This window comes from Hakea prostrata, chromosome 2 (genome assembly GCF_041222555.1).
Source record: "Hakea prostrata isolate BN-2017 chromosome 2, UWA_Hpros_2, whole genome shotgun sequence".
NCBI classification, from domain to species: Eukaryota; Viridiplantae; Streptophyta; class Magnoliopsida; order Proteales; family Proteaceae; genus Hakea; species Hakea prostrata.
Window position 1 is genome coordinate 1,196,635 of NC_142601.1, and position 11,011 is coordinate 1,207,645.

An 11,011-nucleotide genomic window follows, 5' to 3' on the forward strand; every position below is an offset into this window, starting at 1 on the left:
TCCCAACCCCAGTCAAAGTCTTTTGGTTTAAGGCTATAAATAGTCTTCATGCAATGTAATTTTCAATTTGGATTATTGAATACAGTTATTGAGTAAGGACTGGGGTTCCTGTTTTGAGGGGGCCTCGGTGGGTTTTGAAAAGCTCATCAATCTTCAAGCATCTTCATTCAAGTTTCAGATCCTTCTCATCAATCCAGTGTATACAAGCATTCGTCAAGCAATTCCCTGCAGCCTTCAACCAAGTCCGGCAATCACCCATCAACCATAGCAGCCTTTCCAACATGTAAGCACGAGCCCCCACCCTTCCCCACCTCCCCAAGGCCCCACACACCCAACCCATGCCCCTCCCCTGTTCTGCGCAACTTCCCCTACCCCCTACCTGTGTTTTTCACTTGTGTAGCAGTATTTCCAGACCCCATAACTCCCCCAGTCTCTTCCCTGCCTTTCCATGACCCTAATAGGCCCCTCCTTCAACTCTTCCCTAAATCCACAGCTCCGCACTATCCCTTCTTCCCTATGGCTACTCTAGAGACCCAGTCCCTGCAGCCTCCTTTTCCCAGCCCCTTAGGCCTCCCTTTTCACTCCAAGTTGGTCCCAACACCCTTTGGGGGTTAACCCTACAGTTCCCTTCTTAATTGACCTTGTTTTCTTAAGTTCTAAAATCCTGCACTTCATCTTCTTCGTTGGAAGAATTCTGCGGAATTTTAAAGCTTCTGAAACCCTAAGTTGAGACTATTAAGACCTCCTAAAACCTCTGAACCATTGGACCCCAGCTCTGAAATCACAGAACCAGTATAGATAGGCCCCAATCCACCCTATCCGAACAATCTGAAAACCCTAATTTCATGTTTATGATAAAGTCCAGAACCCTGTTCATACTGGAACAGTGCTGTGAAAGTGTGTAAAACCCTCTGAAACCCTTAAAATCTTCATCCTTAGGGAAATTATTAAAATACCCCTGACCCTAGACCTGGTTTACGTCAGGGATTGGCGGTAAGATTTGAGGAAGAGCTGGAATCAATTACTCCAGATCCAATGGCGAAGATTTGGGTGACAGTTAGGGTTGGGGTCACTGGAGAAGAGAGGAAAAAAAAGGTGGTCCTAGAGGCTGTTAGACCACTAGGACTGATTTGGTCGAAGCAGTTAGCCCAAGGAAATAACCTAGCTAAATGGGCCTTAACTAGCACAAGTACGATAGACCCCCAGCGGCCCACTTACTTATGGTCTGACTAAACAAGATTTAAGTCATGGGCCCATAAAGAGTTGTATTTTTAAGGCGAGCCCAGCAGATGGTTATTCATTTGGCAAATCAAGGCCCAAACAGCAGTTACAGCATACAACCCATTGATCACGAGAAGGGAAATTGACCAAGGGCATTTTGGGGAAGTTACTATTCCCCTTTTTTCTACTGCCATTCTTTCAACTGCTCTTACACACCAAAGAACGCAACAAAAGAAGGCGGAGGCCAAGCGCTCGAACACCATCCATTGACGGCCAACAGCAGGAGATAAGGAACATCGGGAACTAACATTAATGGTGGACAAGACCTGGTACCCTCAACCGAACTTCTGATTTTTTAAATCGACTCCGGCAGGGCAGGGGTTGGCAATCGTGCCTCTAATTTTGGCTGTAGGACAGAGGATTGGCTTAGGGCATGGAGAGGAATCTGGATCTAGTCTTTTCACCAGTCCAGAAGGACTTCAACAACATCACGCAGACCACAACCACCACCACGTTGATAAGAAGAAGCACATGAAGAGAGGGGGTGAAACTTACAAGATCTACCTCCGCCAGGGAATGGATCTTTATTCCAGAAGGCATGACAGCCCAGCAGTGGCAAGCAGCATCTTATTAGCTGCCATGTGAGATGCCAATAATGCGGATTGTAACATGCTTTTTGGTAAGAGGTTTCTGTAACTGCTTCAAACTCGGTACCCACCACCGCTACAAATTCTGTCAAGCCATTCCTTGCTCTTCTACTGCCTTAAAGGGAGTTGCTTTGCATATATCAACTACACTCAATGCTGTGGCAGAAGATTTTAATCTAGAATTTTTTGAGGTACTTGCAGTTTGGAAATTCTTTAGGGACTTAATTGATGTTGGATTATGTTCAAATGGTGGTGAAGAAAGTTTTGGAGCAGGTTCTGATCATAGACGATAGAAGGATGGCATCAAGCACCAGTTGCATCCTTGAAAATGCGTCTGCTACTGGGACACTGAGAATGTCACTGAGTTGGAATGGTAGTGTGGTAAACATGTGAAGACCAAATTCCTAAGTTTCCTTCACCTTGAGGACAAGGGGAATTTCAAGCGGCTAGTAATGTTAAGGCCCCAGCATCATGCCATGTGCATTGTAGAGGATCTCGCTCTCGAGTGAGATCTCGCCACCTTGAAAAACCAAGATCTTGACCATCTCGGTCGAGATATGTGATTTTTTTACGTCAACTAGGTGGCCCATCTCAATGGGTTTTAGGATCTCAATTGGGCTGAAACTTGATATTTAGCTTATTTAAAGCCTTTTGAACACATTGATGGCTTTGGATTTGTCAGAAAACAACTCTAAGTATGATTTCTAAGTCTACCCGTACTATGAAACCGACATGTTGTAGGATTAGGGAATGCAAGGTTATACAACATGTAAGATAGAACTTTGAGGAATATAAATGAAAAGCAAGTGTATCAAATGCATCAAATAACCTAAATGTCATCAAAATTCCATCCATATGAGTATCACAATCTCAATTTTCAAGAATAGAATAATAAATTTATTATACAATCATTTCGTTAAATCATAAGTTCATAAGACAGAAAATGATTGATCTTCCTTCGATGTTGTAGATGTGCTAAGAGTAGTTGCAAGTGAAAATCCAGTTGAAATCCGCAGAAAAATTGGCAAAAATTGAGATTCCAGCGAGATATGCCGAGATCCAGGGCAAGATATAGGGAGATATGGCGAGATCTCGAGCGAGATAACCCAACTCCCTGCTCTCAATCTACATCTCGTCTCGCTTTTTTGAAAGAGCGAGGTATCTTATGAGATCTCCCACCATGGCCATGTGGAGGGGAGAGAGAGAGAGAGGAAATATTTTATGTGAGTGTTTGGGCAGCTTGTTGCCTGAGGGCACCATTTTCTTGAGGGGGTGACTAGCATCTACGTAACTAGCTTTATCTTGTTATTTTTACATGTTTTATTATTAATTTTCGTATTGAATTTGCGGGTTCCTATCAGTCTCACATTCTCCAAAGGCATGATTTGAGAAATTCAGTACTATGTTCACTAGTTATGGTTTCCACCAGTGTTATTTTGACCAATCAATTTTTATCCATCGTAAAGGGGACAACATGATTATCATGGGTGTGTATGTGGACAACATGATTAGAAATGATAAGGCTAGCATTGAAGAAGTCAAAAGGCAAATTACTCACACTTTCAAACCCAAGACCTAAGGGATCTTCACTATATTCTTGGGATAGAGGTGGTTCGCAGCAAGGAAGGAATTGGTCTATCTCAGTGGAAGTATGTTTTGGATCTTTTAATTGACACAAGAATGCTTGGTGCAAAACCAGTTAATATTCCATTGGATCCCCATCAGAAATTTTGGGTTGATGATTGTGATTTAATTGATGATGTTCGTCACTATAGGAGTTCGATTGGGGAGTTAATCTACCTTATCGTTAGAAGACTGGATATCAGCTTTGTCGTTTGAGTCAGTTTATACAGTCTCCAAGAAAGGCTTGTCAGGATGCTATAGTTTTGTGTTATTTGATATCTCAAGGGTGCTCCAGGCAAGAGACTAGTTTATTGTCCCAATAGGCATATGGATCTGGTGGTATTTTCCAATGCAGATTGGGCAAGTTCTGCAAGTGATCGTCGATCTACTACAGGGTATTTTCATTTGTTGGAGGAAACCTAGTCACATGGGAAAGTAAAAAGCAGGCTAACATTGCAAGGTCTGGTTCAAGAACTTCAACCCTTGCCACAGCTTCACCATTTAGCACTCTCTCCAACTGCCTCCACCACAGTTTGTTCACTTTTACCACTAAATTCTAGTAACTCCTTACTATTGCCTCTATCTGAATGGTAGGGAACATATGGTTTACTTCGGTTTCTTCTTGCCCCTCCTCCTCTGCTATTTGGGAAGGTCTATCGATCAAATTCTAGACAAGTACAAGAAGAATCCTTTTTTTGGCGAGGGAGTGGATTTGGGAGGATATGACATGCTGGAAAATCTGTGTGATGCTGTTTAGCAAGCGTGCATTTGGAGCCGCCATCAACCATTTACAGATGGCCCTCTGCAATTAGATCCTATGAGCACCAGATTTGGGAGTCCATTTCTTGTGAAGTTTCTAGCAAAGCTATCTTGGGTTGTAACAAAGAAGCAAAAAGGAGTAAAAACAAGGAAAAAGCACAATTAGTGAGGGAAAAAGCCATTACAGTAGCCGAAGTAGCATCCTAGGAACATTCCCCTAAAAGTGATCGGTATCACAATCCTTGTCCTCCAAACAATTCCTTTTGCAGTCATACTAGGATCAAACCCCACAACATGCATCTCCTTTCTTACAACTTCTCCAATTTGTCATTTCAGGAGTGCCTCTGCCTACCTCTTTTAGTTCTGTCAAATCTGATCGCTCTTACTTTAGTGCATCCATAGGTCTCTGTTGGACATGCATAAGCAGCTCTTACGGAATATATCTTGTTTTAGTGCAACTCTGGATTCATTTCTAATACAATCATTCCTTACTCTTATCCCTCGTGGTCTTGCCACACATCCTCCTCAACATTCTAATTTCTGCTACAGTCATCTTATTTAGATTACTCTTCTTAACTCGCAGCATTCCGTTCTATATGTGATAGGGTCTTATTCCTACCTGTAAAAATTTTCCCTTAAAATTGAAAGGAATGCATTTTCACATAACACTCCTGATACACCTCTCCAATGCATGCATCCTACTTTACTTCAGTGGGAAGTGTCATTTTCTATATCACCCGTCTGACCTATGTATCCAAAGTATTCACTTGGTGGTACCATGGTAGCTCTCACTATTTTTTTCTCCCCTCTCTCTCTCTCTCATTCTCACACTATTGACAGGAATCCAAGCCTTCGGGCTAACTAGTCAGGCGGATCGATACTAGCCCAACAACTATATGGACTAGGTCATAATGAGAATTATCCAACTCTCACCATGAGCAGTGAAGAGCACTAAACTAAGGGTGTCAATCGGTACGGTTCCGGTAATTTGGTATGGTACCACCTTTAAATACCGAAAACTAGAACCGTACCGTACCATACCAAATTTAAACGGTACGGTAAGGTTTCGGTATTTGTAAAAACGGTCCGGTACGGTTTCGGTATAAAATCGGTACGGAAAAATGGTTTGAACACGGTTTTTAGTGCGGTACAAAATCGGTACGGGAAACACTTTGAACATATGGGTTGCTGCCATAATGAATTCCCTGAATATTTCTTTCTACTTATAAATACTAATGGATACGCCTGAAGTGAATTGATGTAAAAATTCAGAATTCCACATAAGTGGTTCATGAAAATGATCCAAACGAAAGAGTGAGACTATAAATGAATATCCTAATAAAAGTTTCAATCTTAAACATGATCAGCATTGCTTATATCAGTAGGCGTCAACTGTGTCTGTATGTCAGCATAAAAGTTTCAATCTTAATCATTATAAGCATTGCTTATATCAGTAGGCATCACCTGTATATCAGCATATAACAATTCAACATAATCATCATTAGGAGAAGAATTCTAGAAAGAAATACCAACACAATAAACTATTATATGAACTTATCCATGAAGCTCATACTGAAATACAAAGCTGAAACCCAACTAATTAAAAAAAAAAAAACACAAACCATAAACCGCATCTTATTGAGCTATATGGAATAGAGGAGGTGAGAAGCAGAGGAAGAGGATTAGAATTTAGAGGAGTGAATGATGTCTTGGTTTTCTGCTGTGAGCGGTGATGTGGTGAACTGTGAAGTGAACTGATTCAACTGAAGCCATGACTCGTGAAGCATGAACATCAATTGTCAATCGGAGCAGAACATGCAGTTCGGTTTTCAACACTACTTCAAACAGGTCAGGTTAAAACTTGCCTGACATAGTCGAGCTGCAATAGACGCAGCTTTCTTCGCAGCAGTGAGCAAGCTCCCTCTCGGCTCTCGTACGACATTTAAGGCTTGAAGCAATTGGGGATTTTCTTCGCTCGATTGAAGAATCGAAAGAGCCAAAAAGGGTTTCCCACTTTCCCATTTCCAAAATCGAATGGAATTGCAGGTTGTAGCAGAGCAAAATAAAAAATTGAAAGAAAGAAAGGGAAAACCAAAAAGGCAAATGGGATTGCCAATCAAAACCTTGCCTTAAGGCTTAAACACACAAACTACAAGACAACTCAAATGAAATCAATAAAACCTAATAAATTGAGGGGAAAATAAGAAGCAGGAGACAAACTCTATACCCAGGTCACAGATGTTCGTCTCAATCTCTCTGTGACTCTATTCCTTTAGTTTTACTGTTTTAGTCGCCCTTTGCCTTTGGTAGTTGGCACTTGGCTGTTGCCTGTTGGTACCTCACGGCTCACTACCTCTGCAGCTCTGCTCTATGATCTATATCTTGCTGCATTGCTGCCGGTAGAATCAGTAGATGAGTCGATGAGAGTGAGACGATGAGTGAATAGTGATTCGAGTGAATGAAGTCAAGCAGATTGGGAAATAGGGCAAACGTAAAGTTGATTTTTATTCTCAAATTACATTTCAACCCTTAATCGGTGCGAGACGGTATAAAACGGTACATACCGCCGGTACACCAATTCAGTCCGGTTTTGGTATGTACCGACGGTACAAACAAGTAAAACTGGTACCGTACCGTACCGAATTTTGAATGGTCTGGTATTAGGCGGTGCGGTTCGGTACAGTTTTACAGTTCCGGTACATAGTTGACACCCTTACACTAAACTACCCAATGTGAGTGACCTCAAGGGTACGAGGAGTTGAACTCAGGACTTTATGCTTCCTTAGTCAAAGGTCCCTTGCCAACTCAACTATTCCTTAGGGGTTTGCATCATCGTCTCTCGTGATTTGAGTGAAGTTCCACGTCATATGTTCTATACTTGTTCTACTTAAGTTGAAACCTCTTGATTCCAAATTTGATCTCCATAATTTCAATTTCGCGTTGATCCCTCCCATTGTTTCATCTATCAAAACAATATTATCAACGAATAGCATACACTAGGGGACCTCATTTTCGACTTCCTAGTTAACTCATCATAATGAGTGTAACCAAACATGGGCTTAGAGCCGAACCATGGCATAACCCAATTGTAGTTGGGAATCCACTACTTTGGCACTCTATAGTTTTGACAATCATAAGCACGCCCTAATACAACAACAATAATAAGCTTTGTCCCAACTAAATGTGGTTGGCTACACGGGTTCTTGCCTTCCAATCAACTTTGTTTGAGGCCATGCTAGATACAAGGCCTAAGCTAGCATATCCTTACCACTCTCTTAAAAGTTATCTCAGGTTTGCCCCTGACTCTTCTAATTCCTTCAATCTGGATTATATCACTTCTCCGAATTGGGGCATTTATAGGCCTCCATTGAAAGTGGCCATGCCACCTCAGACGACTTTCCCGTATCTTATCACTTATCGGAGCTACTCCCGGACCACATTCTAGTACATGTCTTTAATTATGTCCAAATAGTTGCTTGAACTCTCTCTAGGATGGTTACCTAATTAGCTCTCAAGGTATCTTGTTGAATCCTTTCTTCTTTAGGGGTGAGTTTTGTTTCCATTTCTCCTTTTGATAATATGAATTGTTATTTACCCAAGAAAAATGTGAATTCTTTACCTAGTGATCATCTAAAGGTTTTGAATATTGTGCTGTATTTGTGTTAAAGCAAGATGGCTAATTGAAGGAGTAGCTAGGGAGGTATGTATGTTTTAAAATTGGTTCCAATGTGTGTACACTGATGATAATGAATGGGACGAACCTAAAATTGTAATTAACTATGCACTTCGAACAACTCATATCCACGGAAAGAGTGGTTGTAGGGTAGTAAAACTGGATATGAGAACCCTGATATTGTTATTGTTATTATTTGTTTAGGCAGTAAAATGTGTTGGAACTCCTAATCTTTTTCCTTCTTGATTTGATATAAATTAATATTATTGCATTAATCATTTGAGATTATTTCCTTTTTGGGCAGTTACACCTGTGATGCTTCCATTGCCTATGGCAGCTATGGTTAGTTTGACCATAACATTCAAACTCGATAAGAGCTTGGAATACATCCATGGTGTTGTAGGACCTGCTTTGGAAAATTGTGCATCTGCATGCCCTTGGCCTAGCATGCCAGTTGTTGGAGCGTTGTGGGCTCAAAAGGTTCGTAGGTGGCACAACTTCATCGTTGTATCATGCTCCCGCTCTGCCTTCAAACAGGACAGAGAAGCCGTTGCCCAGCTTCTGAGAAGTTGCTTCAACTCTTTTCTTGGGTCAAGGCATGGCACCAGCTGCCACATGACTGCTCAGAAAGGTGTAAATGGTCTCCTCGGCAGCACCATTGATGCACGTGGGTTCCCTCCGGCCTTGGCTCCTGGTTTCCTATACCTCAGGACTTGTAGGACAATACATAATGTCCAATTTGTGAACGATGTGATTGTGGAACTGGTTTCTGAGTCGGCTCGAGAATTAGCAGACATATGGGCAGGTGCAGGCTCATCACGCTTGAAGTCTTGTCAAGCATCACTTGCCTCTGCTGTGGTGAGAGCAAAGCAGGTGGCTACACTTGGTGCCAGTCTCTTGTGCGTGGCAGGTGGGGTTCAACTGGTGCAGTTGTTGTACCAGGAGACCATACCAACATGGCTACTCTCGACTAGGGAAAGTAAATTAACAGCAGGGGTTTCCATGTCAAGAATTCTTGAAGGGTATGCAATGGCCTATCTTTTGGTACTGTCAGGATCCTTCATTTGGGGGGTGAGGGAAACGTCACCAATCTCTAGACGAGCCCGTATTGTTGGGATACATGTGGATTTTGTGGCTGGGGCACTGGAGGGGAACATAACGCTGGGTTGTCATCCAGCCACTTGGAAGTCATATGTGACATGTTTTGTGGGTTTGGTGGTTAGTTTTGCTCCGGCATGGATCCAAGAGGTGAAGTTGGAGACGCTGAAGAAATTAGCAAATGGGTTGAGAGGGTGGAATGAGTGTGAGTTGGCTCTTTCTCTGCTTGAAAGAGGTGGGCCTGCAGCAATGGGATGTGTAGCAGAGTCAATACATATGATGAACGATTAACATTTGGCCTTGGCCGAGGAGATGATAGTTTAGTTATCTAATTAGTTCCATTTTAATACCTTTTGGAACCCCCCCAAAAAAAAATTTCCTTTGTTTTTTTTTTTGCTTTCATTTCGCATTAGCTTTAGCATCGCATGCAGCAGCATGTAGGAAGCATCGTGGATGTTCGATCCACATGTTGCCTGTTTTTTTTTATTTATTATTGGGGGTGGGATGGGGGTCTAAATATGGGAGAAGAATCGTCTGTTGTGCACATCTCCCTGCTGTGCATAGCAGTGCAGCACCACAAATTGACATGTGGATATTATTGAATTTAACAGCTGAGATTAAAATGGAATGGGTAAATATGATATTTCAAAATTTAAACCCATCTAACATACCCGAGGGCAGAGTTAAACCCATACCCGAATTTTCTCTCTTCCTCCTTTATCTCCCCATATCTCTCCTTGTTTAGGTTCTGCAACTCATTCGGTGGAGGTACATTTAGGCTCCCTTCCGCCACCGGTCACTTCACTAGGATCCCTACTCGGAGTTCCTCATTCTCAGAAGTTCTCTGCCGGACTTGAAGGTCACACCGAGAACGGCATAAGAAAGGTAAGGTAAATCATCAACAGCGATGAATTCTGAAAAGTCAAGAAGAAACCGTCAATGGCAGCAAGACTAACTTCAGATTTAGGATTATGAGTCCTTTCGGCAAAATCAAATTTCGCTTGGACTTCCTTGATCTAAGAGGACTCACTTAGACTCCGATGAGAAAGAAGAGAGAAGAAATTGAGATCTTCATTTGCTTGTTCCCAATCCCACCTTTTTTTAATGCTTCTGGTTATTCCACTCTGTAGTCTTCCACAATCAATAGAGCAATATCCACCATTCTTCTTTCTTTTTTTCAATGCTTCAAAGTACCAGACGGAAAGAAAAAAATTAAAATTTCTGGTAGATTTTGACTGTTGATGAACATGTAAAAAAAACATCCACTATGCACATCTCCTCTTTTCCACTAAGCCTCGGTCTACTTGCAATTGCTCTTGGTAGCCTTTCTTGATTCAAAAAAGGGAGATGGAGTAAGAGAGACGAAAGGATTGAGAGGAACACGATGGGAGAAAAATCCTTTTGAAAATCAGATCCCAAAATGGGTTATTTTTTTCGTTAAAATTGTTCATAAGATGGGTCACTTTCACTTAAAATTCAATATTTTAATCTGAGCCGTTTACTAAGAATATGCCACATGTCAATTTGTGGTGCTGCACTGCTGTGCACAGCAGGAAGATGTGGACAGCAGAGGATTTTTCCCCCTAAATATGTTGCGTTTGTTCGTTTGAGCTGAGAAGGAAGTTTTACGTTAACTCGACGCCCTTTTACACAGGTCGGGTAAGAGGTGTGAATGGATGACCTAAATCTGTTTCTAAATTTGCATTGGCATTCGTATCTGTTTAGGCTTATGGTATTATAAAAATAAATATAGAAAATCTTTAAATAGAAAATAAGAAATTAAAAATTACAAGTACATCTTACCATCTTAATATACATCATTAAATCTAATTGGATTTATGTGACTCAATCTTAATGGCTGTAAATATCATCTAAGAAATATGGGTATTTTGGTAATAAAAAATGATTAACTGTCCTCTTTTTTTCTTTTCTTTTTTAATATTGCAGAGGAAGCAAATGCAGAGGTTTTTTTTTTTTTTTAACTAAAAAT

At 41.3% G+C, this 11,011-nt stretch overlaps 1 protein-coding gene across 2 annotated transcripts in view; it reads left to right on the forward strand.

The window, feature by feature from the left end:
• The window catches only part of LOC149023178 (mediator of RNA polymerase II transcription subunit 33A-like), an 88,707-nt gene extending 79,309 nt beyond the window's left edge, over nt 1–9,398 (forward strand). For both annotated transcript variants that reach the window (XM_089143737.1, XM_089143738.1), the window contains exon 12: nt 8,228–9,398. In XM_089143737.1, coding sequence (XP_088999863.1) covers nt 8,228–9,312 — 1,085 coding nt within the window. In that variant the 3' untranslated portion in view covers nt 9,313–9,398. The remainder of the gene's footprint in view (nt 1–8,227) is intronic.
• The last annotated feature ends 1,613 nt before the right edge of the window (nt 9,399–11,011 follow it).